The following is a 27,520-nucleotide window of genomic DNA, read 5'->3' as shown; positions in this document are numbered from 1 at the left end:
AGGGAACCAGCCCGAAGTAGGAAGCCAGCCTGAGCACGCAGTAGCCAGAGTGTCCCCAGGGCAAGATGCTCAGAAGGTCCATTCCCAGGGGGGGTTGGAGTCGGTGGACCCCCTGGCTCCTCACCTCTCCTCGAATTTTCTGTCTCAGCCTCATAGTCTTGTTGGGCCAGGTGGGGCTGCTGCAGGGACACCCCCAGTGCCTGGATTACCGGCCCCCCTTCCAGCCCCTCCAGCATCTTGAGTTCTGCTCTGACTATGAGTCCTTCGGCTGCTGTGACCAGCGTAAGGACCACCGCATCGCTGCCCGATACTGGGACATCATGGAATACTTCGACCTAAAGGGCCATGAGCTGTGCGGCGGGTACATTAAAGACATCCTTTGCCAGGTAGGCCTGAGCAGGAGCCCTGCGGGAAGGTGAGGGAGCCAGCTTTGGAGGCTGCCTTCCAGCCCCAGCTGATAGAATGTTGGGATGGCTGGTTGAGGGTCTTGGGGGGAAGGCTCTTTGGGCGCCCAGCCCTTGAAAGAGACTCACCTGTGGCTGCCTTCACCTGGGGCTTAGGGCTCTGGACGGGCACACTGAGGTGGAGTTTGGTTTCCCAAAGCTCTCCCTCCGGGGTCCTGCAGGCCCTGGTGTATTATTCGCGGAGCTCAGGACAGCTGCGGCCTGGGACCTCCCTGCAGGGCACTGAGAGCTGTGAGCTCCCGTGGGTGCTCACGGAGTGTGTGGACAGAGTGGTGGCATCCGTTGGGATACAGTCCTCGGCTGGGTCATTTGCACCAGGGGCTCTCTGGTGTGATGAGGGGGGCTTTCCCCAGCTTTCCAAACCTGGCCTGGGAGAGCTTCAAGCTGCTCAGTGGCAATTTCTCAGAGGTTCTGCTTCTCCCGGCTCTCTAGTGGCCAAAACCCACATCCCTGGCAGACATCACTTCTGTAGGGCTCAGCCTGAACCCATGTCAGATGCTGGCTGCGGACACTGACTTTGTGGGAAGAGGGGTTCAGGGGTGCTGGGGAGAGTCTAGTTGGAGGGCAGATGAAAGAAACTGTCGTGAGGAGGAGCACTCTACTGATGGGTTGGGGGTGAGATAGCAAATCCAGGCGGATTGGAACCCCTCCCCCCCAGCCCCCGGGCATGTCAGTGCAATTACTTGGCTCTCCCACTGTGATCCAAGAGCCAGCTGGCCACCTCACCTCCCTGTGAAGTGAATGGAACAGAAGCCAGCCACCCGGGAGGCATCGCCCTGGGCTGTCCTCTCTCACCTCAGGCTCCGCCCTTCAGCTGTTTCCTGGAGAATTAACTCTGGGATAACCATCTGGGCAGAAGCCCGGCTCTTATGAGCAACACTGAGACTCCGTTTCTGGATGAAGTCCCCAGATAAAAATGTCTCCTCCCTCCCCCTTCCCTATTGCATGAGGTTTCAGAAAGCCAAATTCAGCAGCTCTCCTGTTTCAGGGATTTGAGGAATAAGAATAACCTACACATGTCCATAAAGGAAAAGACTATGAAAAAGAATATACATATGCATAACTGAATCACTTTGCTATAGAGTAGAAATTAATGCAACATTGTAAATCTATGCTTCAACAAAATTAAAAACGGAATACCCTGGTGGCTCAGTGGTAAAGAATCTGCCTGCTAATGCAGGAGACATGGGTCCAGTCCCTGATCTGGGAAGATCCCACATGCCGCAGAGCAATCCCTGCACTACATCTACTGAGCCTGTGCTCTAGAGCCGGAGGGTGGAAACTACTGAGCCCACGCACGCTAGAGCCTGTGCTCTGCAAGAAGAGAAGCCACAGCCATGAGAAGCCTGCACACCACAACTAGAGTGGCCCTGCTCTCAGCAACTAGAGAAAAGCCCGTGCAGCAAGGAAGACTCCAGCACTGCCAAAAATAAATAAGAATTTAAAAAATTAAAAACAATGACCTACATGCATCTATTAATATTTATTAAATTTCACAACTTAAATTTCTTCTCCCTCTTTCTTCCCCAAATATGTAGTATGTTCCCAGCAATGATTCTCCAGGCAGCTACTAGGACCCCCATTTTACGCATTAGGTGGTTGTTTTTTTTTTTTAATAATATGTATGTATTTAGTTGAGGCATGTGGGATCTAGTTCCATGACCAGGGATCAAACCCAGGCTCCTTACACTGGGAACGAGGAGTCTCAGCCACTGGACCACCAGGGAAGTCCCAGAATTAGGAGTTTTGGTAGCTCAGCTGGTAGAGAATCCACCTGCAATGCAGGAGACCCCAGTTTGATCCCTGGGTTTTGAAGATCCCCTGGAGAAGGGAACAGCTACCCACTCCAGTATTCTGGCCTGGAGATACTCCATGGACTATTGTCCATGGGCTTGCGGAGCTGGACGTGACTGAGTGACTTTCACTTTCACAATCCAAGGTCAAAGAGTGCCGTGGCACAAATTCACAGGCTCAGGCTCCAAGTTCTCGTGCCCTTTTGATCATACCATGCCAAAGTTGAGTCACAACAGCCCTGGCCGATCCACTTACTGGTTCCCTGACCTAGGGCAAGCATAAGCTCCAGCAGGACAGCGCCATTGGGCATCTCACTCACTGTCAACAGCCCCAGTACAGAGGACAGTGCCTGGCACCTAGGAGAGATCGTTCCTGGGCCTTTGTTTTCTAAGACAGAAATGATAGTTCCTGAGCTGATTGAGTAGAGGCAACTGTGCAGATTCTTAATGATGCCTAAGAGTGTGCCATGCAGGTGGTTACTTGTCCACAGCCTCCTCTGTTCCTGGGTATTTCATCCTTATTTTTGTCTTCCATCTCTCTTCTTTCCATTCCCCAGGAGTGGACAGGTCAGTCAGGTGGGACTCAGAGCAGTTCATCTATCTGGCTTCTTGTCAGCGGCTCTGACAAGTCTCATAAATGGAAACAGCTCTGGGAGAGATGCTGTGAATCCCTGGGCTCTTTCTTCTGCTCTTCCTGATAAGAGTCTGCTGCTCTGCAAATCTGCAATCAGGGTTGAAATAAGAAAAAATGGGGAACTCAACACATCTGAGAAATGCTGCTGATCCCTCTCGTAGGTGAGAGAACAGACATGAATGAGACAGCCCTGGGCCGGCAGGTGCCAGGGAGGTGTCCGTGATCAGAAGCAGCTTCCAGAGTGGACCCTGCCCTACTCCACGGCCCCAACCACTCCCTTTAAACTGGCCTTTCTGGGCTTCCCTGGTGGTCCAGTGGTTAAGAATCTGCCTGCCAATGCAGGGGACATGAGTTCAGTCCCCGGTCCAGGAAGATTCCATGTGCAGCAGGGCAACTAAGCCCATGTGCCACAGCTACTGAGCCCACGCACCTTAGAGCCCGTGATGAGAGAGAGAAACCACTGCAGTGAGAAGTCCATGAACCACCACTAGAGAGTAGCCCCTACTCACTGCAACTAGAGAAAAGCCCACGCAGCAACGAACACTCAGCGCAGCCAAAAATTAACCAAACCAAACAAACAAAAACGGGCCTTTCTTACTTTCTTGATCGCAGTTGCCTCTGCCTTTCATTGAAGAGAAGAAATCACTACATACCTCATCTCTGGGAATGATACATTGCACGTTCATTTTGATAATTTTATTTTTAAATTATAAAATGTTTTGAATAAAACTTCCCTGGCAGTGGTTAGGACTTTGTGCTTCCACTGCAGGGGGTACAGGTTCCATCTCTGGTTGGGGAACTAGGGTCCCACACACTGCACATCTGTACAATGTGGCGAAAGAAAAAAAATTAACATACAGAAAAATTAAATAATCAACATGACAGATTCTGGTGGCTCAGATGGTAAAGAATCTGCCTGCAGTGTGTGAAATTCGAGAGACCCGGGTTCGATCCCAGCATCGGGAAGATCCCCTGGAGAAGGGAATGGCAACCCACTCCAGTGTTCTTGCCTGAGAATTCCATGGACAGAGGAGCCTAGCTGGCTACAGTTCATGGGGTCACAGAGTCAGACACAACTGAGCAACTCACACAGATCCAGTACTGAGATTCAGCAAATGTAAACCTTCTGGCACACTGCTTCAGATGTACATAAAGAAATTAAATCTTACAGCACTTATAATAAAAAAAAAAAAAAGGGAAAGATGAGACATTTGGTACTACATCTTCTTATTTAAAAAAAATTGATCATTTACCAAAACTCTATGTGTCAAGAGCGAGGTTATAATTACAGTAAATCTGAGAGAATTTTTTTCCCCTTTCTACTTTTCAGGAGCATTAACTGGGTAGAAAATGTGGGTCCCAAAGAAGAGCTTTCTTTTCAGTAGTTGGTAATAACAGAAGCTCCAGAATCCTGGTTCTTCCCCAGGCCTGTTTTCCCTCTTTTTGCTCAAAACATAAAGTTGATTAGAACATCCACACAGGTATGACTTTAGAAAATTAAAAGAAGTATATTGCATCAAGAGGGAAATATTTCTGTAATAAAACCAAAGTGAAGTCAAGGTTTAAAAACTCTTAAAAAAAAAAAAAAGTCAAATCCTTGAAAAGAGAAAAGTTGGTTCCAGCCCTACCACGGCCAGTCTGCCTGGGGTCTAAGGTCACTCTTCTTTTCCAGGAGTGCTCCCCTTATGCAGCCCACCTCTACGACGCTGAGAACCCACGCACGCCCCTCCGGAACCTTCCTGGCCTCTGCTCTGACTACTGTTCTGCATTCCACTCGAACTGCCACTCCGCCATCGCCCTGCTGACCAATGACCGCCGCTTCCAGGAATCCCCTGGAAAGGATGGCACACGCTTCTGCCACCTCCTCAACCTTCCCGACAAGGACTACTGCTTCCCCAACATCCTGAGGAGCGACCATCTCAACCGCAACCTGGGGACTGTGGCCGAGGACCGTCGGGGCTGCCTGCAGCTCTGCTTGGCCGAGGTGGCCAACCGCCTGAGGAACCCGGTCGCCATGGTCCACGCTGGGGACGGCACCCACCGCTTCTTCGTGGCCGAGCAGGTGGGGGTGGTGTGGGTCTATCTGCCTGATGGGAGCCGCCTGGAACAACCCTTCTTGGACCTCAAGAGCCTGGTGCTGACCACTCCCTGGATTGGGGACGAGAGAGGCTTCTTGGGGTTGGCTTTTCATCCCCGATTCCGCCGTAACCGCAAGTTCTACATTTATTATTCATGCCTGGGCAAGAAGAGGGTAGAGAAGATTCGGATTAGTGAGATGAAAGTTTCTCGGGCTGATCCCAACAAAGCCGATCCCAAATCAGAGAGGTGAGGCATATACATGAGAGTCTGCAACTGTGTGCTGTGTTCCAAAATATTGCCAGTTGGTCCTCTGAGATGAAATAGAGGAACTTTCCTGGGTTTAGATCTACTAGCTTAAAATGGGGAGAAGGCAATGCCTGGAAAATCCCATGGACGGAGCCTGCGGGGCTGCAGTCCATGGGGTCGCTAAGAGTCGGACATGACTGAGTGACTTCACTTTCACTTTTCACTTTCTTGCATGGGAGAAGAAAATGGCAACCCACTCCAGTGTTGCCTGGAGAATCCCAAGGATGGGGGAGCCTGGCAGGCTGCCGTCTATGGGGTCGCACAGAGTCGGACACGACTGAAGCAACTTAGCAGCAGCAGCAGCAGCTGCAGCAGCTTATAATGAGGACAAAAGTCATTGCTGATTAGTTGGTTAACCCAAGTTAGAATCTTCAGTGGATGGTCTTCATGACTATAACCACCCATCTTTACAGTTACCTAGAACCATGCTTGCTTGATTTTATAGAGGATAAGCAAAGGCCAGAGGCGATAAGGGTTTGAGAAATGATTTTAGATAATATCCACATTAAAAATAACAGTAGCCTCTGATTATTGTGTGACCATTAGGTCTCAGGCCTTTTATCTTGAACATGGGAATTCCCATCCTCTCCAGAAAGCTTGACACAAGGTAATTAAGCCTGGTCAGATGAAGGGCCCAGCTCCAACTAACCCCAAGCTCATGCTCTTTTGCTCCACCATTCCACCCTTTTTTCCTACTCCATTCTGCCTTATCTCGCTTTTCCCATACAGACAGGTTTAGAGATTGAAAAGAGCATAAAGAAGTGATAGACTAACCCCTGCTAGATTGTCCAAAGGATGGGACTGGTGGTTCTTGTAGAGAAGAGAGTAAGGCTGAGCACCAGAAAAGGGTGATGGTTACCACGCTGTGTCTACAGCACATGAAGTCAGGATATGAAAAAAAAAAAGATCCATGACGGAGTCATACTAGGAAGTGAGGGGTGTCCCAGAGCTGCCGAGCTACCTGTTTTGTGGTCCTTGGCTGGCTTGAGCCAGTCATTTCTGGATGTCTCAAGAGGATGCTGTATCAGCTTTCATCAAAGTGTGGTTTCTTTTTCCTTCCAGGGTCATTTTGGAGATAGAAGAACCAGCCTCAAATCATAATGGTGGACAACTTCTTTTTGGCCTAGATGGCTATATGTACATATTCACTGGGGATGGAGGACAGGCTGGGGATCCCTTCGGCAAATTTGGAAATGCTCAGAACAAGTAAGCTGGATGCAGGCTTGCCCTGGTGTAATGTTTTTGCTGAGATGGAATCTGCAGAGGGTCAAACCCAACTCATTTACTGCAAGATGTAGTCTCCTCTGTTGACACAATGGGAAGAACATTTGGTTTTCTTATTTTTTTTCCTTAATATTTACTTGGAATATTTATTTATTTGGCAACCTCGGGCCTTATGTGGGATTGTTCACTGCAACTCTCAGTCTCTCTAGTTGTGGCCTGTGCTCTTAGTTGCCTTGTGAAATGTGGGATCTTAGTTCCCTGATCAGGGATCAAACCTATGCCCCCTGCATTGGAAGGTGGATTCTTAACCATTGGACCAGCAGAGAAATTCTGTCCTATACTTTTCAGGCATAATGTATTTTTATAATTAATATTATGGATGTTCAACATGACTCTCAGAGGGCCATATAAAGATGAATTCAAGATTTTTAATATATATGAGCAGGACATTATTTACTATGCCATGATCTGACCATCTAGTTCAATTCAGCTCAACAATATTATTGACTACTGTGTTCCAGGCACTGTGTCTCACGTGAAGATACATGAGTAGTTAGTTAATGAGGCTAACAGAAGCAACAGCAATGCATATTTGTTGCTTACTGTGTGTCCAATGCTATTCTAAATACCTTATGTTTATTTGAGCACATAATTCTGACAGCCACAAGGGCAAAAATTTTAATCTCTTTTCTTGGTTCAAGTATTCCCAGCCCCTAGAATAGTGCCTAGCAATGGTGTCATGCCATAAATACATTTGGAATGAATGGATCCTATGAAGTATAGGTGTTATGATAGCCATTTTACAGACAAGATAATAAAGGCAGAGAGGAGTGAAGTAGTCTATCCAAGGTCATAGAGAGTATAGGGCAGAACCAGAATTCAAACTCAGACAATCCAGCGAGGCTGTGCCATCTAGAGGAAGGTCATGTGATCCTTCTGCCCTTTGTACCCAGCAAGCCTGTGGCTCTCGTTATCCCTAGTAATAAAAATATCAGGGTTGGTAATAATAAAGAGTTTGCATTTGTTGAATGCTGACTGTATGTCAGAAACTGCATGGCATGCTATATGCACACTAACTCATTTAACCCTTACATCACAGCCACACTGCAAAGTGGTGTTACTCTCCCCTGCTTTCAGTTCAGTTCAGTCGCTCAGTCGTGTCTGACTCTTTGTGACCCCATGAATCGCAGTACGCCAGGTCTCCCTGTCCATCACCAACTCCCAGAGTTCACTCAGACTCATGTCCATCGAGTCAGTGATGCCATCCAGCCATCTCATCCTCTGTCGTCCCCTTCTCCTCTTGCCCCCAATCCCTCCCAGCATCAGAGTCTTTTCCAATGAGTCAACTCTTTGCATGAGGTGGCCAAAGTACTGGAGTTGCAGCTTTAGCATCATTCTTTCCAAAGAAATCTCAGGGATGATCTCCTTCAGAATGGACTGGTTGGATCTCCTTGCAGTCCAAGGGACTCTCAAGAGTCTTCTCCAACAACACAGTTCAAAAGCATCAATTCTTCGGCGCTCAGCCTTCTTCACAGTCCAACTCTCACATCCATACATGACCACTGGAAAGACCATAGCCTTGACTAAATGGACCTTTGTTGGCAAAGTAATGTCTCTGCTTTTGAATATGCTATCTAGGTTGGTCATAACTTTCCTTAGGCTCAGAGACCACAGTCATCAAAAGCCTCTGTTCTTTCTACTGCCCACATTGTTACATGAAGAAGAATAGAACCAGTTCCTTTAAAGAATTCAAAGTATTAAACCAAACCTGAGAGAAACCACCCCATTATAAAAATAGAAAAATTGAAGCTGCAACTTGCTCAGTGTCACAGGGACCGGGGCTGCATCAAACTTTTGCCTAATAGTTCTCTTTGAGTCAAAAATTGGAAAGTCTTAACTATATATATACACACACATATATTTATGTGTGTGTGTATGTGTGTGTGTATTATCTCCCCATGTGATTCTTGGTTGTCAGTTGAGATCCACTCTCAGTAGACTATCTCGGGCCATCTCCTCCAGTTCTGAGATGTTTTATTTTATTTAGAATACGTAACCTGAGATCCACTCTCTTAAAAAGTTTAAGTGTGCAGTACAGTATAGTACAGTATTGTTAATTGTGGGGAAAATATAGAGTGGGTCTGTGGTACTTACTGGAGAAGGCAATGGCACCCCACTCCAGTACTCTTGCCTGGAAAATCCCATGGGCAGAGGAGCCTGGTGGGTTGCAGTCCATGGGGTCACTGGGAATCGGACACGACTGAGCGACTTCACTTTCACTTTTCACTTTCATGCACTGGAGAAGGAAATGGCAACCCACTCCAGTGTTCTTGCCTGGAGAATCCCAGGGACGGGAGAGCCTGGTGGACTGCTGTCTCTGGGGTCACACAGAGTCGGACACAACTGAAGCGACTTAGCAGCAGCAGCAGCAGCAGCATCATGTGACCTAGCAATCTCACATCTTCATATTTCTCCTGTTCCTGTTTCTGGCCTTCTTCCTTTCAGAAGTTCCCTGCTGGGGAAAGTGTTAAGGATCGATGTGAATGGGGCCGGCTCAGGTGGCAAGCGGTACCGAGTGCCCATGGACAATCCATTTGTTTCTGAGCCGGGGGCCCATCCCGCCATCTACGCCTACGGGATCAGAAACATGTGGCGCTGTGCCGTGGACCGAGGGGACCCTATCACGCATCAGGGCCGAGGTCGGATGTTCTGTGGGGACGTGGGAGAGAACCGGTTTGAAGAAGTTGACATCATTGTTAAAGGTGGAAACTATGGCTGGAGGGCAAAGGAGGGGTTTGAATGTTACGACAAAAAGCTCTGTCAAAATGCCTCTTTGGGTAAGTGAGAAGCCCTCTTATTTCTTGAGTGAGTGGAATGAATTGCGGGTGGAGGTGGGAGAATAAAACCTGGAGTGTCTTGTCTGCAGGTCCTTACAGCGCCCTTGTTTGTGTCCTGTGGAATCGTGCTTCTCAGTGGTTCTCTAGCCACTGGCACCTGAAAGTCGGGGCATTTCTCGCCAACTAATGAACTGAATCCTGGGTGGATTGGGGGCGTGGTGGGATTGACCTAGGAATCTATATTCCAAATAAGTTACTCACATGATTTTCAGGCATACAATTTTGAACCATCCTCAAAGGAAAATAAGTGGCTATATGTTTTTATTTATTTGGAACTGCCACTGAAATGATATCCTGTATACAGTCCCTAAACATCAGTCATCAAGGTGTGCTTTAGAAACTCCATCTGGCTTAAAATTCTAATTTTTCTGACTTTATCACCATTGCTTGGTCTTTTCGTCCTTCTGTTGCTGAACTCAGGTTCGGTTGCTTGTTACTTAGGAATCCAATACTGAGAGACAAGTGTTGAGTGCAAGGAAAGATAGCTTTACTGAGGAAGCTGGCAGTCCTGGGGAGAAGGTGGACTAGTGTCCCAAAGAACCAATTTCCCCTTGCTAATCAGGGAAAGAATTTTAAATGGGAGTTTCAGGGGCATATAGGTGGAGGGAGAGAGCTACGTAGGACAGGACAGCCATCTCTGACACTTTTCTTGAAATTGGTCATGCAGGGTGGTCTGATCAGAGTTATCTTGATTGTTTTAAGTATAGTTAATCTTTAGTTCCAGGGCTGCTTTGTTTCCATTTCCTTGAGGCCAGTTCTTGGAACTGTGGGAGATGGAGCAGTTAATGTTATGGCTACAGTCTGGCCATCATGTAGTTAACTTCTTCCATCTGGTGGGAGTTTCATTATAATACTGAAAGGATTATATGCTCAAAGGATATGGCTCAGTATATATCTATAGACTTTGAGGAGGAACTAAAGGTCTTTGATTTAGTTTAATGACTAAATTACTATTATTTTGTTCTGTTTGACTATTTTCCTTGCTTCTGTATTTTTTCATTCCTCTGATTAAATTTATTCTTTGGCTAAAGTTTTTCTATAGACAAGAGGCAGGTGGAGGACAGGGGATGGTCTGTCCTGAGAAGGTCTCAAAGCAGTCATCCGGTCCTTACAATATTCCAAATCCTAAACCTTAGTATCTGCCATATTGACCTGGGGGAAAAATTTAAGGGTGTTGATTTCCAGGTCACTGCCCCACAGATGAGGGAACTTTAGGCTTCCTCTATGCTTTCTGAGGCCAATCAAATGGGAAGCTCACGAATATCATGGCTGGTCTGTTGAGAAGATAAACATGATTTACTTGGCTTTCTGTCCTCCCAAAGACCAAGAGATGAAACATTCTCCACTCAGTAAGGCAATTGGTTTTAAAAACTGCCTTCTTCCTCCTTGAAGCTCCCAGGTTTAGCTATGACACTCTTTTTCCTTGTTCCTGGACAGACGATATTCTGCCGATCTATGCTTATGGCCATGCAGTGGGCAAGTCAGTCACTGGAGGCTATGTCTACCGTGGATGTGAATCCCCAAATCTCAATGGTCTCTACATCTTTGGGGACTTCATGAGTGGGTAAGGAAGGATTGATGTCCCCTCTCTCTTTTTCAACATTTTAATTGGAGTATAAATTGCATATCACAAAATTCAATGTCTTAACAGTGTGGCTGTATAGTTTTAAAAGTGTATACACTTGTATTAAGACTAATCATATCAAGATGAAGAACATTTCTGTCGCTGTAGAAGGTTCCTTCTTGCCTATTGCCTGTCAGTACACCATCCCTTTCTCCCCACCGCCCCCACATTAGCCAGAGATAACCACTCTCATCACAGATGCTTTTTTCACTGAGTAATGTCTGTGAAATTTGTCAATGCTTTTGCATGTATCAGGAGTTTGTCTCTTCTATTGCTTTGTAATATTCAATTGCATGAATATGCCAGAGTTTATTCATTTATTTTCCTGTTGATGGATGTTTTGGCTGTCCCCACTTTGGGGGGATTGTGAATAAAACTGCTGCAAAGCTTTGTAGTTTTCAGTGTAAAAGGTCTTGGACATCTAAGTATTTCGTAGTGTTTGATGCTATGTTGAATGTTGCTATATATGTGTGTATATATATATATATATAACAAGTATATATTCAGCATATATATAACATATATATTAATTCATAACATGTAACTAATTTCTTATTAGTTCTAGTGACTTTTTGTTTATTCTGTTGGATTTTCTATGTAGAAGATAATTTCACTATGAATATGGATACCTTTATTTTTTTTCCTGAATTGGGAGCCTTTTATTATTCTTTTATTGATTTGTTGCTTCATTTTAACTTTTAGTACAATGTTGGATAGAAGTGGGGGAAAGCATTCGATTTTTTACCAATCAGATTGATGCTGTCAGCTGGGGTTGTGTATGCCCTTTTTCAGGTTGGGGACATTTCCTTCAATTCCTAGTCTGCTGAGAGTTTGTATTAGGTACGATGTTGCATTTTGTCATATGTATCTTCGCATCTAGTGAGAGAATCATGAGGCTTTTTCATTTTTAGTTTGTTAATATGGAGAATTGCACTGATGGATATATATATTTTTTTAATCACTGAAGCAATCTTGCATTCCTGGGATAAAAATATCACTTGATCATGTTGTATTTGATTAATATATTGTTTTTGTTTTAATATATTGTTGAATGCAACTTGCTAATGTGTTTGGAATGTTTGTATCTGTGTTCATGAAGAAACAAATGAGCTATAGTTTTCCTTTCTTATAATACCTTTGTCAGATTTTGGCCTCAGGTTAACGTGAGCTTTATAAAATGAATTAAAGTGTATTTCCTTTTCTTTAATTATCTGGGCTAATTTGTATAAAATGTGTTTCTTCCTTCCAAGTGAAGCCATCTAGATCTGATGTTTAATGGTAGATGACCATTTTAATGGTAGTTGGGCCCTATTCTTTGATCCATTCTGGCAATCTCTGTCTTTTAATTGGTACATTTAGACCATTGACATTCAAAGATATTATTGCTATGGTTGAAATGATATCTACCATACTCACTACTCCTCTATTTTTTGATATTGTTTTTTGTTCCTATTTTTTCTTCTACTCTTTTTCTGCCTTTTGCAGATTCAATTGAACATTTTATTTGATTCCATTTTCTCTCCTTTGTTAGCATATTGATCATACTACGTTTTGAAATCTTGTTTAAGGAGTTGCGTAGAGTTTGCCATATACATTTACAACTAAGCTAAGTTCACTTTCAAACAACATTACAAAACTTCCTGGGTAGTCTGTGTTTAACAATAAAAAAATAATCCTACTTCTTCCCTTTTGTCCCTAATTGTTATCATTCATTTCACTTATATATAAGCATGTATAATAATTATAACAGTGATATATAATAATTATTAACATTTTATAATTTAATAATACTATTATTTTACTGTATACATAAGCATACATAATTAAATACATTGTTGCTGTTGTATATTGTTGTAATTGTTGTTAGTATATTGAACTAACTTCTATCTGTTAGACCAGTGAAGAATAAAAAAAAAGTTTTGATTTTTACCTTCACCTATTCCTTCTTTGGAGAAGGCACTGGCGACCCACTCCAGTACTCTTGCCTGGAAAATCCCATGGATGGAGGAGCCTGGTAGGCTGCAGTCCATGGGGTCACACAGAGTCGGACACGACTGAGCGACTTCACTTTCACTTTTCACTTTCATGCATTGGAGAAGGAAATGGCAACCCACTCCAGTGTTCTTGCCTAGAGAATCCCAGGGACGGGGGAGCCTGGTGGGCTGCCGTCTATGCAGTTGCATAGAGTCGGACACGACTGACGTGACTTAGCAGCATTCCTTCTTTGATACTCTTCCTTTCTTTATATAGATCTGAGTTTCTGACCGATATTATTTTTCTTCTCTCAAAAGAACTTCATTTAACATTTCTTGCAAGGTACATGCACTGGTTACAAATTCTCTCAATTTTTGTTTGTCTGAGAAAGTCTTTATTTGTCCTTCATTTCTGAAATATAATTTCACCAGGTACAGGTTGGTGACTTTTTTCTCTAAACACTTTAAATATTTCACTCTGCATTCTTCTTGCTTGCATGGTTTCTGAAGAGAAGTTTGATGTAATTTTTATCTTTGTTCCTCTATACTGAAAGTGCCACCCCTCCATTCCCAGCTTCTTCTCAGATTTTCTTTTTCTTTATGCCTGATTTTCCATAGTTTGAATAAGATCTGCCTATAAGTAATTTTTAAAGAATTTATCCTGCTTTGTATTTCCTGAGCTCCCCAGATTTGTGGTTTAATATCTAACAGTAATCCTGGGAAATTCTGAATAATTATTGTTTCCAATATTTCTTCTGCTCTTCTCTCTCTTTCTTTTCCTTTTGATATTCCTGTTATGCTTATGTTACAACTTTATGTTGTAAAAGAAAAGTTGTTTCACTTTTCTTGGATATTTTGTTCTTTTTTTTTTTTTTGGTCAGTCTTTTTTCTCTTTGCTTTCCAGTTTGGAGGTTTCTATTGAGATATTCTCAAACTCAGATTCTTTCTTCAGCTGTGTCCAGTCTACTAATAAGCCTGTCAAAGTGTTTTTTATTTAAATTATGATGTTTTTGATCACTAGCATTTCTTTTTGATTCTTCCGTAGAGTTTCTTTATCTCTGCTTACATTGTTCTTGCGTGCTGTCTGCTTTATCCTTAGAGCCCTTAGAGTATGAATCATAGTTGTTTTAAATTCTGAATCTAATAATTCCATCATCCCATGCCACATCCAAATCTGGTTGTGATGTTTGTTCTGTCTCTTCAAACTACCTTTTTTTGCCTTGTAATTTTTTTCCTGATTGCTAGGTATGATGCACTGGGTAAAAGAAACTGCTGTAAATTGGTCTTTAGCAAAGTGGTGGTGATGTGTGGGGGAGAGGAAGTGTTCTAGTCTTATGATTAGGTCTGAGTTTTTTAGTGAGCCTGTGCCTCTGGACTGGAGAAGGCAATGGCAACCCACTCCAGTACTCTTGCCTGGAAAATCCTATGGATGGAGGAGCCTGGTAGGCTGCAGTCCATGGGGTCACACAGAGTCGGACACGACTGAGCGACTTCACTTTCACTTTTCTTTCATGCATTGGAGAAGGAAATGGCAACCCACTCCAGTGTTCTTGCCTGGAGAATCCCAGGGATGGGGAAGCCTGGTGGGCTGCCGTCTATGCGGTCGTACAGAGTTGGACACGACTGAAGCGACTTAGCAGCAGCAGCAGCAGCAGCAGCCTCTGGACTGTGAACTTCATCAGGGTTTCTCAGTAGCCCTCCTGCCTCCATACACATTTAGGTGGGACAGGACAGCTAGAGTTGGCTAGAGTTAGGTACTTCCTTACCCCAGGTCTGTGAGGTTCTGATAAAATCCTGGCAGGATAGTCTCTGGTTAGTTTCTCCTGAGGACAGACATTTGTTAAGAGAAACAGAAAGCACTGGTGTATTTCAAAATGATTCCTTTCCCCCTTCTCCTGCTGGAAGCACAAGTAGATTTTTCCTGATATTTATTTTGGGAAACTGGTCAAGCTCCTGGAGATAAAACTCACAAAAGTGTAGGGACCCTGGATGGCTGGGCACCCCTGTCTAACTCACGCTTTGTCCATATGGAACTTCTAGCAATTTGTCAATTACATGTTAGGTTTTCCAACCCCAGAACTGATACCTGTGAAGGTTTGTGCTTCTGATTTTCTGTAAGTTGTGATTCTCTGTATCTGCCTGCTTGTCTCTCTAATTTTGGGGGCAATGGTTTTCCCTGTGACCTCGCTTCTCTTATGAATCTAAGAAGTTGTTGATTTTTCAGTCTTTTGCTTATTTTAGGATGGTGTGCCGACTTCCAAACTTGTTACATGCTGGACTGGAAACCAGAAGTCCTCTGAAGTGTTCCTTGTGGAGACTTTTAAATACAAATTCAGTTTCTTTAATAGATACAGGCTTGTTGTTTAGATGCTAAGTCGTGTCTGACTCTTTCTGACCATGAAGTGTAGCCTGCCAGGCTCCTCTGTCTATGGGATTTCCCAGGCAAGGATATTGCAGTAGGTTGCCATTTCCATCTCTAGACACAGGCTACTCAGCTTATTTCTTTCTGAGTGAGTCTTTGTAGTCTGCTGTCAAGGAATTTGTCAGATCTTTGGGATTTAATTGTTCTTTATGTTTTCCCCATAACCTCTACCCACCATTTCACCCCCACACATAACAGATATGCAGTGATTTTTAATTGAATTCTATGCACTAGAATTACTGTGGGTTGAGCATCTCTGTTTCTATGAAACTTTTCAGTTGATACCCCTGGTTACCCAATTTTCTCTCCCTTTTCTTCTAAAAAACCTTCTTTTAGTTCAGATAGATGGACAGTGGAATACGAAGTAACAACTGCTACTCTACAAATATAATAATAATAATAGCTACTTGTTTTGAGTCCTTACTATATGCTAAGCACATTGGTAATATATGAATATTTACATATGTTATCTTATTTAACCTTAACAATTCTTGCCTATGGTAAATTTTCTTACTATCCACCATTTTATAGATGAGAAAACTGAGGCTTAGAGATGATGAGCAATGATCCAGCTAATAAAAATTAGTCTTTTGTGGTGGTGCAAGCTTCACAGGATACCAAACTCCTCTTACAATAGCAAGTGAGCGTCCCCATCCAGGGCAAGATGGTGTCAGAAATATCTTTGAAGCAGCTTTTTTGATTCCTAAGGGTGGTTAGTTATTGACCTCCTATGGGAGACTCAGTCCTAGTATTCCAGGATTCCCAGATTCTAGGAGGAAAAAAAATATCCTGCCGATACAGTATACTAACACATATATATGGAATTTAGAAAGATGGTGACAATAACCCTGTGTACGAGACAGCAAAAGAGACACCAATGTATAGATCAGTCTTATGGACTCTGTGGGAGAGGGAGAGGGTGGGGAGAATTGGGAGAATAGCATTGAAACATGTATAATATCATGTATGAAACGAGTCGCCAGTCCAGGTTTGATGCATGGTACTGGATGCTTGCGGCTGGTGCACTGGGATGACCCTGAGGGAGGGTAGGGGAGGGAGGAGGGAGGAGGGTTCAGGATGGGGAATGCGGGTATACCTGTGGCGGATTCATTTCGATATTTGGCAAAACTAATACAATATTGTAAAGTTTAAAAATAAAAAAAAAATATCCTGCCGGGTAGAGATATGGATTCCTAAAATATAAGGTTTTGCTTTTCATCTAGTCGACTTATGGCTTTGCAGGAAGATAGAAAAACCAAGAAATGGAAGAAACAGGACATTTGCCTGGGCAGCACTGAATCCTGTGCCTTCCCAGGGCTGATCAGCACACACAGCAAGTTTATCATCTCCTTTGGTGAAGATGAAGCAGGTAACAAATGTTAACAGTTTATTGATTTCTGGTTACTGGATCTTAGATAGTCACAGGCATTGTGAACTGAACATTTATGTTGTTGTTTGGTTGCTAAGTCATGTTCGACTCTTCTGCAACCCCAGGGACTGTAGCTCACCAGTCTCCTCTGTCCATGAGATCTCCCAGGCAAGAATACAAGAGTGGGTCACCATTTCCTTCTCCAGGGGATCTTCCTGACCCAGAGGTCAAACTTGCGTCTCCTCCTTGGCAGGTGGATTCTTTACCACTGAGCCACCTGGGAAGCCCCAAACATTTATATAATAATTATCATTGCTGTTGTTATTATTACTCTTATTATTTAAATAGAAACTACCACTTCTTCTATTTTCACTATCGCCCACCTTTTATAATGAACTGGATACTGTTCTAGGCACTTCACATTTTAAAATCTTATTTAGTAATCACGACACCCCCATAATGTAATTATTTTGCTTATTTCACCAATGAGGGAAACAGACTGACTATGCCAACTTATCCCTTCTTGGTTGGCTGTACAGCTCACTGTGAAGGTAGACCAAGGTCTGCACTGTAGTCTGTTCAGTCCTTTGACTGTGAAGGACTGTTCTAATCTGTGATTATACAAATGTAGACAGAGCCAACAGTGGGTATTTATCCTGCTGCTGTTGCCTGGGAGAAAGTACCTCTGATGATCAGCCACTAGCTGGGCTGGGCTCTTCCTGATCCTGCCCAGAGTTTGTTAGGAAACTTCTGTGAATGAACAAGGGAGAATTTCTTTCTTGAGAGATCTGGGAAAAGGGTAGACAGCTAGGTAGGAGGCTACACACTAGAGCCATTAGGCGTATGTTAAGGGCATCAGCAGAGCAAGGCATTTGTGCATGTATGAGAGAGAGCGGTGAAGGGAAAGAGGGATTTAGCTTTAATAAATATCCACTCTGTGTTGACCTATATGGGTGGGATGGTGGGGGTGGGAGGAAGATTCAAAAGGGCAGGGATATATATATAAGTATATATATATACTTATAGCTGATTCACAGCTTCCCTGGTGGCTCAGACATTAAAGAATCTACCTGCAATGTGGGAGATTCGAATTCGATTCCTGGATCGAGAAGCTCTCCTGGAGAAGGAAATGGCAACGTACTCTTGCCTGGAGAATTCCATGGACAGAGGAGCCTGGTGGGCTACAGTCCATGGGGTTGCAAACAGTCAGACATGACTAGGCGACCAACACTTTCACTTTCATAGCTGATTCACATTGCTGTACAGCAGAAGCTAACACAACATTGTAAAGCAATTATATTCCCATTTTGAAAAATATACAATAAAATGGATAACCAACAAGGACCTACTGTTTAGCACACGGAACCCTGCTCAGTGTGGCAGCCTGGATGGGAGGGAGCTTAGGGGAGAATACATGCATATATATGCATGGCTGAGTCCCTTGCTGTTCACTTAAAACTGTCAATACTATTAATTGGCTCAACATCAATATAAAATAAAAAGTTAAAAACAAAACAAAAGGAAACAAAAAATCCCCATACAAAACAAACAACGAGAAAACAAATATCCTCAAATTGTTAACTCAGAAAATGAAGTTTTAATTTGAGCTTTATGTAAGTTATGTGTCATTTTGAAAGTTAAAGGTTTATTTTGTTTACGTAAGTGGTGACAAGGCCTGTGATCCTTCCGGTATTTGGCATTGCATCTAGCCATGCTCTGAGGCACGGAAAGAGAACACAGTGATCTCTTAGGGGTCTCTTCCAGACACAGGACTCTCTACTCCTACGGCTTGCTGCTAAGTCGCCTCAGTCGTGTCCGACTCTGTGCGACCCCATAGACAGCAGCCCACGAGGCTCCCCCATCCCTGGGATTCTCCAGGCAAGAACAGTGGAGTGGGTTGCCATTTCCTTCTCCAATGCATGAAAGTGAAAAGTGAAAGTGAAGTCGCTCAGTCATGTCCGACTCTTAGCGACCCCATGGACTGCAGCCAACCAGGCTCCTCCATCCATGGGATTTTCCAGGCAAGAGTACTGGAGTGGGATGCCATTGCCTTCTCCACAGGACTCTCTACAAGTGCTAACCAGAGCCTTGATGGTTTCTTCAGTGTTTGGTTTCTTTCCACTCTGACCCAAGGGTGGCTGTACAAAAGCTTCACTTGAGTGGGACATAAAGAAAGCCAGTCAGCAGCTGCACCCTTCCTCTCAGCTAGCTTATGTTTTTTTATTATTATTATTAATTAAAAAAATGTATTTTTGTCCATGCCATATGGCATATGGGATATTAGTTCTCTGGCCAGGGATCAAACCTGCACCTCCTGCATTGGAAGTGAGGAGTCTTAACCACTGGACTGCCAGGAAAGTCCTCAAATAGCTGGTGAGTAGATAGTTTGAGATAAATATTTTATAGAAGCAGATGATATTTTGGAAAATTTAAGCATTCTTAATAGAGAAAAGTCTTTGTGAGTTCCAAATTGGAAATCCAAACATACGAAAAAGGGGAGAAACCACAGGCTCATGTTCAGCGGAAAGTGGATGATGTAAATGAATGTCAGCCATAGGCCATGTCAGCGGTGGGGCCTCTCCCCTGCTGGTGCCCCAAGGAGGCTGGAGCCCTCACAGCCTGGAGACCCCTGGAGGCAGCCTTCCCGGGGTCCCTGGGCTGCCATGTTCTGTGGCTTGTTCCTTTTCAGGAGGCCACAGAAAAGCCAGGTTTTGGTGGCTTGGTTTGTTTAGCCCGTAGACTTGTTGCAGGAGAAAACAAGGCAGTTTTTGAACACCACTCAGTACATCTGGCAAACAAAAGTGTCCTTGGCTGAATTTGATGGAGTGGACTTGCCAAGGTGTTTCCAAGCCAGACTTTGCCCAAAGGGCAGCCCTAAAACCAGGGTGGCTGTTCCCAAGGCAAGTTATTTCCTTCAGAGTTGCGTGCTTTTATGATTTTGCGCAGTGATTCAGATTTTCTGCGTGTGTCAGAGTCTTTCCCATTACTGACACATTTAGAACCGAGTGTGATAAGCCCCGTTTTAGTTGCACCAGAGCTCTGCCCTCACTGTTGCTACAGTTATTTCCTGACTCTTCCAGCCGACAGCTGGCACAAATAAACGAGTGAGTAGATGGAGTGAATGGTGGGCGTGGGGCTGTATGGCTGAGTTCTGATGGGTTGGGTTTCTGAATGTCAGTCACGGAAGCACATTCCCGAGAGGGCTGGCTGAGCTCATAATGATTGCAGTAAATTCATATTGCAAATGTTTTGCTTTATATAGCCTGTTACAGTTTTTTGGTGTGTTGTTCTTACCCTAAAATATAGTTCTAAAGGGGCTTCCCAGGTGGCTCGGTGGTAAAGAATCAGCCTGGCAATGCAGAAAACATGGGTTCAATTTCTGGGTGGGAAAGATCCCCCTTGGAGGAGGAAATGGCAACTCATTCCACTATTCTTGCTTGGAAAATCCCACAGATGGAGGAGCCTGGCAGACTACAGTTCATGGGGTCACAGAAGAGTCAGACACGCCTTAACGACTAAACAACAGCAATGCTTTAAAAATGCCAGTTAGACCCTATAGATGAAATTCACATCTAGCATTGTCTTCTAAAAATACGATGGGAAGTCTATGGCTTGTTTAGAATATATAATTTACAAAAACTATGGTCATGTGTAGGAATATGCAGTAACACAGGGTTTCCAATTCTTTTAGACCAGAAATTGCATGGTTTGGAGGAACCTGTGCCCAAGGGTGACCTGTGTACATGTTGGTAGACAACTCATTTATCTCATGTCAGCATCACCTCGGATGAGGTGATGGTTTCTAATCAGAGGGGCCAACTGCCTCTAGGGAAAGGTTTGTCCTAACTCCTCAGACCTCCACCCCCCACCACCCCTTACAAGGGGAAGATTATAGGGTCAGTCCACAAAACCAGTCTATTAGGCAGCTGTTACATTGTGTGCAGGGCTCTGTAAAGAACATTAGCCTCACACTTGGCCTCAAACAAATATTAGTCACTGTTCACCACAAATTCAAGGAAGAAGATTGTTTAAATAGCCCAGAGCCGTTGAAAGCTCTAGGCTTTTCCAGTTTGTACCTTGGTAAGATGTTTCCTTCCATAAATCAAGGGGGCTTGCATGAAGCACACAATAGCAAGAGTATTAAATCCACGGTGGTAGGACAGAGATTGCGCCAAGCTCAAAAAGCTATCCCAGTGAACAGACATAAGGAAGTAAGAGGAACTGCCGATGATTGAACACTTTCTCACTCAATGTCTAATAATCAGGGGAGGTATTCTTATCTCTCTTTTACAAATGAATAAATAACACGAGGGTTACCCAGGTGGAGAAGTTGCCCAGGACAATACAGATGCTAACGAGTGTTATCAGAATTCAGACTCAGATTTATCTAGCTGAAGTTGGGCTCATCAACTCTTCACTGTCTCTCATAAGAAACTGTGATACGAGGTGGAATGAGGTACCTACTATGAGAAGGGAATGGTGTTTTTTGGAGTTCAAACAGGAGAAAATGGGAAAAAACAGGGGCCCTTGTGAAAGAGATGAAGGGAACAGTGGGTGGAGGTGATTTCTTCAGGGTGTGGTAAGACCAAGTTGAGGGACTGAGGAGTGAGGGGAAGATCATGGGAAACAAGGAATCCAGGACTGAAGAAGGTAGAGCTGGAGGACAGAGTGAAGTGAGGGGCAGGGAGCGGGGACCAAGGCACTAAAGAAGGGGTGAGTGAAAGTCGCTCAGTTGTGTCCGACTCTTTGCAACCTCGTGGACTATACGGTCCATGGAATTCTGCAGGCCAGAATGCTGAAGTGGGTAGCCTTTCCCTTCTCTAGGGGATCTTCACAACCCAGGGATCGAACCCAGCCTTCCTGCATCGTGGGAGCTGAGCCACAAGGGAAGTCCAAGAATACTTGAGTGGGTAGCTATCCCTTCTCCAGTGGATCTTCCTGACCCAGGAATCAAACCAGGGTCTGCTGCATTGCAGACAGATTGTTTACCAACTGAGTTATCAGGGAAGCCCTAAAGAAGGGGCAACAAATAGTCCATCGGACTGCAAGGAGATGAAACCAATCAATCCTAAAGGAAATCAACCGTGAATATTCACCGGAAGGACTGATGCTGAAGCTCCAATATTTTGGCCACGTGATGCAAAGAGCCAACTCATTGGAAAAGACCCTGATGCTGGGAAAGATTGAAGGCAAAAGAAGACAGGGACAGCAGAGGATGAGATGGTTGGATAGCATCATCGACTCAATGGACACAAGTTTGAGCAAACTCTGGGAGATGGTGAAGGACAGGGAGGCCTGCCATGCTGCAGTCTATGGAGTTGCAGAGTCTGACATGACTTAGTGATTGAACAATGCTGGCCAAAATGATTGTTTGGATTTTTCTGTAAGATGTTATGGAAAGCCTGAATGAACTTTGACCAACTCAATAATAAGTGGTCTTCAGCCTGTAGCTCGCCTGTCTCTGGGTTTCACAGAGAATCCTTATCAGTACTGAAGAGCTGGGGAGGGAGATGGAGACTCACTGGGGTGAAGTTTCTGAAAGCAAAGTGGTGATAAATGAGATGAGAAGCTTTGGTTTATGGAATGTACGGGCTTCCCAGGTGGTGCTAGTAGTAAGGACTTGCCTGCCAATGCAGGAGATGTAAGAGATGCAGGTTTGATCCCTGGGTCGGGAAGATCCACTGGAGGAGGGCATGGTAACCCACTCGAGTATTCTTGCCTGGAGAATCCCATGGACAGAGGAGCCTGGTGGGCTCCAGTCCATAGGGTCACAAAGAGTTGGACATGACTGAAGCAACTTAGCACGCCCAGCAGAAACATGCCTCTACTGGGTGACACTCCAAGGTGGTCTGGGGGCTGAGATGGACTTTCTCCTTGGGGAGCTCACAGTCCTTGAGGCCTCGCCCCAGGTGGGATTCTGGGGACCCCTTCCTGGGGCTCGTGTATTTCAGGGCCACAACCCCCTGGTGATGATTTTCTGTGCGTCTGGCTGTCTGGGCCCAGCCTTGTGTCCTGTCCTGATGGTCTGTTCCTGTTTTCTCAGGGGAGCTCTACTTCTTGGCCACCTCTTACCCCAGTGCCTACGCACCACACGGATCCATTTACAAATTTGTTGACCCATCAAGGTGAGATTTGGGTTCCTTTTCTTCTCAGGTAATTTGGATTAGTCCTTATCTCCATGGCAGATCAGAAAGACAGTCCTCACTCCCCAAGAATTACTATCAATAGAAGTGATCAACGAAGCAAATCTTTGCTTTAGATTCAAAGCAGATTGGACTGGTGAAAGTGTAGGACAGTTATGGAATATTTGGGAAATGATCTCTTTGTGGTTGAAAATGAAGATCTTGAGCCTTTATAGGATGACTAGTTGTAGACCTGTGGCTCCTGTCCTGTTGTTTTTTTGGCCACACTGTGCTGCACACTGGATCTTAGTTTCCTGACCAGGGATTAAATTTGTACAGTGGAAGTGTGGAATCTTAACCACTGGATTGCCAAGGAAGTCCCTTGTTTGTTTGTTTTTTTAAAAATATGCTCCTGGAAACTTCTGTCTGGGACCATCTGACAGTGGTGTACAACTCTGACCACCTGAGTAAATATTCCTGCCCTTCTGTGGCTTGGTCTTTGGAAAATACAGTTGGCCCTCCATATCTGTGGGTCCCATGTCTGTGGATTCAACCAACTGTGGACCAAAAATATTTTGAAAACTTCTGGAAAGTTACAAAAAAGCAAAAGTTGAATTTGCCATGCCTTGGCAACAATTTCTGTAATATTTGCAATTATATTTACAACTATTTGCATAGCATTTGCATTCTTAGGTATCATGAGTAATCTGGAGATGATTTAAAGTATACAGGAGGATGTGTAGGTTCTATGCAAATACTCCATCATTTTATATAGAGGACTTGTGCATCACCAGGTTTTGCATCTGCACAGTCTTGGACCAGTCCCAGGAGAGTCCCAGAAGCAGCTGTATCTTCAACTGTCAAGATTCTCTGTGTCTCCACCTGATTGTTTCCAGAATTCAGGGACAGCGTTTATTCACTTGGTGAACTCTATGATGTGTAACTCTGCTTCTCTGCCCACCTCTCTCAGGGACTAACCAGCCTTCAACTCATCTGGCAAAAGCCAAACTACCGCTTCCCATTTGTGAGGTTTTGGAGTATGTGTCCATATCTGTCCCTGGGAGAGTGATGCGGGGTATCCACCCTGAGAGCTCTGGGCAGTGAACTGTATTTATTATTATCTCAGGATTCTTACCCAAAGCAAGAAAGTCTCCCCACAAATCAGCCTGAAGGTAGACCTGCCAAGGAGGACTTCCCTTGAGGCTTATGTTACCATATCTGGGGTAGTTCAGAGGACATTTGGCAGCTCAGTCCAGCCACTGGTGAGGGCTCAGAAGCCCAGCCTAGCTCAGTTCCTCTTGGCAATAAGGCTCCCTTTAGGTGTTCTCAGAAGTTCCCGGAAGGGGCTTTGTCCTCAAGATTGTGCCTGGGGCCTCTCCTGATGGGGGAAGGGTTTCCAGGGTGAGTTAGGGACTGAGCTGTCTCCACTGCTGCGTTTCCTCCATGCAGATCTCCTGTGATATGGGGTTGGAGCAAACCCAGGGTCTTTAAAGTGCTTCTGGTGACTGACAGAGACTGTGTGGGGAATTTTCTGCTCTATCAACCTCTTTCACACAACAGGTGTGTGAATCCCTTCTTCTTTCCTCTGAAAGTTTCCTGATTAGGTTAGGGGATAATTTAACTCACTTCTGGCAGCAAGAGAGGTCAGTCATAAGGCAACTGTGAAGGCTGTTCCACCTAGAAGACATTGACATTTATCCAGGCATTTCTGTGTCCCAGGCACCATGCTGTGCATGCAGCCTGATATTCAATGCTGACAGAACCCTAGCGAGACAGGGTGACACCCTCAATCTGCAGGTTAGAGTAACTGAGCCTTACTACCTTCAATTGCTTGCCTGAGGTAGAGCTAGTTAGAGGGGCCAGAGGATGGGAACACATCCATCTTTCTGGATCAAAGTCTTTTCAGCGCCGCCCATTCAGTTCAGTTATAATGATGACTTGAATTGTTGAGACTTAAAAAAAAAAAAAAAAATTCTGTAGCAGTGGATCCCGATTGTGCTCTGTTTAATTCTTTAGCCCATCTTTGCACTAAATGCACCCATCCCAGCTGGGTATGAATGCTGAATGCTGGGTATGAATCTTGGCTTTGCCACCAAGTAGCTGGAAATGTTCCTAGTCTGCAAAGCCCCTTTTATTTCAGAAGATGCACTCGGGGACAGCAGTTTAAGAATCAAAATACTAGGAGGCAGAGGGGCTGGCATTACTTAAGGGGCTGTGCAGTGAGTATCTGAAGAGATTTTCCTTAGGGAATCGCCACTGCCATCAGAGCAGAGGCAGAGCGTCATTCTCCTCCTTATCACCATCACTCCCATCCTTACCCACAGAGCGTTTATATGTGCTGACCACTGCTCCGGGTGTTTTTCAAAATCTCATTTAAAAAACAATTTAGGACTTCCCTGGTGGTCCAGTGGTTAAGACTCCGTGTTTCTACCGCAAGAGGCATGAATTCAATCCCCTGATCCCCTGATCAGCGAAGTTCCATATGCCACACAGTGTGGCCAAAAAATACCCCAAAACCAAACCAACCTCCCGAAATAACAATAACAACAAGTTATCCATTCATCACTTCTGGTGTGCCAAGCACACAGTTCTTAGTTAATCCTCCCCATCTCCCTGTGAGGATGGTGCTATTGTTTTTTCTACGTTATAGTTGCGAAAGTTGAAACTCAGCAAGGCTTGCCCGTGGTCCCTAGGACTTGAACCCTGCTCTCTGTTGCCATGCCCCCTGCCCCAACCCCCTCCGCACACTGCCCCCCAACGGCCTGCAGTGTCCCTGTGATGTCTGTGTCCTTCCTCCTCTCCACCTGAGCTCACTGAAGATTCCCTGCTTCACCTGTCCCACCCCTGTGGGGAGGGGAAGGCTGGCCTCCGTTCTTACAACTCTGTACCTATTTCCTGGTTCCGTCTTCAGTCTTGTGTCCTCACTTTTTCCATCTGTTTTCAGGAGAGCACCTCCAGGCAAATGCAAGTACAAACCAGTGCCGGTGAAAACCAGGAGTAAGCGGGTCCAGTTCAGGCCGCTCGCCAGTGAGTCCATGTTTGTCTTTAGGCTCAGGCCTTGGCATCGAGGCACTGGCCACAGGTCCTATTTTCTGGCAGGTCCCATTTTCTCACCTGCGGCTTATCCTCTGGGTGAGGACTAGGGCCTGTGGCTCGTCTGCATGTCTTGGTTGTGCACCAGGGGGCAGCACGTGCTGCCCTTCATTCATTCATTCAGTCCATTCATTCATTCAGTCGTTCATGTATTCATTCTTTCATTTAGTACTTTACAGCAGTCCTGTGCTAATCCCGGGGGGTAGATGCACCAGTAACTTGACCTGTGGGAGTTTAGAACCGAAGAAGAGGGGGGCAGGTAGTACAGGCAAGTGAAGAAATAAAAGAACACTAAGATTCTGGCTAGAAGGATGTCCAGGGGTCTGAGAGGGCCCCGAGAGTGAGGACCTCTTCCTTGGGGTAGGGTGGGGAGTCAGGAAAGACTTTTGGAAAAGAGGTGCTGTCTTAAGGGCACTATTCTACAGGTATGCATTACTGGAGTTACCCCATTACAAAAGTCATCTCTTTAGATCAAGGCCAGGGAATTAAACATATTAATTTCAAAAGAATTTATATTCAAGAACCCTCAAGTGGGCATAGGATTCCTGGGTGGCACTTTCCTTACAGCTGCTTTCCAGGACTAATATTTCTCCTAAATTAATGCTCATTTCCAGAGATGGTCTTGGACTTGCTAAAGGAGCAGTCTGAGAAAGCTGCTAGAAAACTGTCCAGTGCAACTTTAGCTTCCAGTCCAAACCGGGCCTCATCTCAGAAAGACTCCTTCAAGAAGCCAGCTTCTCCCACAAGCAGCCGGAAGACATCTCCAGGGCCTGGTGCAAAGAAGAGAGCCAGGGTGTGGTCCCCAGGCCCCCAGGGGAAGAGGAAAGGGATCCCCAAACGCCCCAGTGGCATAGCCAGGCAGGCCGCACAGCACAGACGAGCTGGCAGAAGTCTCCCTCCACCTCTTCCGTCAAGGTGGCCGCTCAGGGGACCAGAACCACCTCACCACGTGGAAGCTGCTGCTGAACCTGACTTTAGATGTGCGGGAAGCCGGGGGTGGAGGTGGGAGCCGTCAGAGAGAGCCTGAGTTAGGGTGGCTGGGTCGTCCTCTCCCCACGTCTTGCCAGCTGAACGGATGCTCCTTGTCTGCTGCTGCTGGGAGACCAATCCCCACCTGGCCAGGGCACCTTGATAATCATGTGCACTAGTCTGTAAGCCTGCTTCAAATCCCACTGCATGTTTCCATTTTGCTTTGTAAGTGCCTGTGGCCAACAGTGATACATCAACACTGGCTCAAATGGACATATATCCTTCGAGCTCCTTGATGTTTGTCTGGCGTTAAGAAATCTGACGTGCCTCACCAGTTTGCCTTAAGAACCATGTCTCTCCCATGCTTCCTCCCAGCTCTAAGAGGAGGCCTGTAGTGGCAAGTTCCCAAGGGGAACCCCTTCTAAAGCTGTCATCTCCTTTGCCCTCATTGAAGCTCAGGGTCTGAATAAGGGCAGGTCCTATTCTGTACCTCCGGCGACTACTGTTTTGCCCTGGCAAATAGCATAATAAAGGTGATTCCATTGTGCCTA

At 45.0% G+C, this 27,520-nt stretch overlaps 1 protein-coding gene across 1 annotated transcript; it reads left to right on the top strand.

Annotated features, from left to right (window-relative positions):
• Positions 1-27,520, top strand: HHIPL2 (HHIP like 2). The gene is made up of 9 exons (XM_002693965.7): positions 1-386; positions 4,564-5,216; positions 6,339-6,482; positions 9,006-9,337; positions 10,835-10,961; positions 16,640-16,785; positions 22,829-22,910; positions 25,852-25,934; positions 26,615-27,520. Exons 1-9 carry the CDS (start codon positions 66-68, stop codon positions 27,025-27,027), a joined length of 2,301 nt encoding a protein of 766 aa, XP_002694011.1. The 5' UTR covers positions 1-65; the 3' UTR covers positions 27,028-27,520.

This window comes from Bos taurus, chromosome 16 (assembly GCF_002263795.3).
Source record: "Bos taurus isolate L1 Dominette 01449 registration number 42190680 breed Hereford chromosome 16, ARS-UCD2.0, whole genome shotgun sequence".
NCBI lineage: Eukaryota > Metazoa > Chordata > Mammalia > Artiodactyla > Bovidae > Bos > Bos taurus.
The sequence above is the reverse complement of the archived record's forward strand: the minus strand, read 5'-3'. Positions and strand labels throughout refer to the sequence as shown.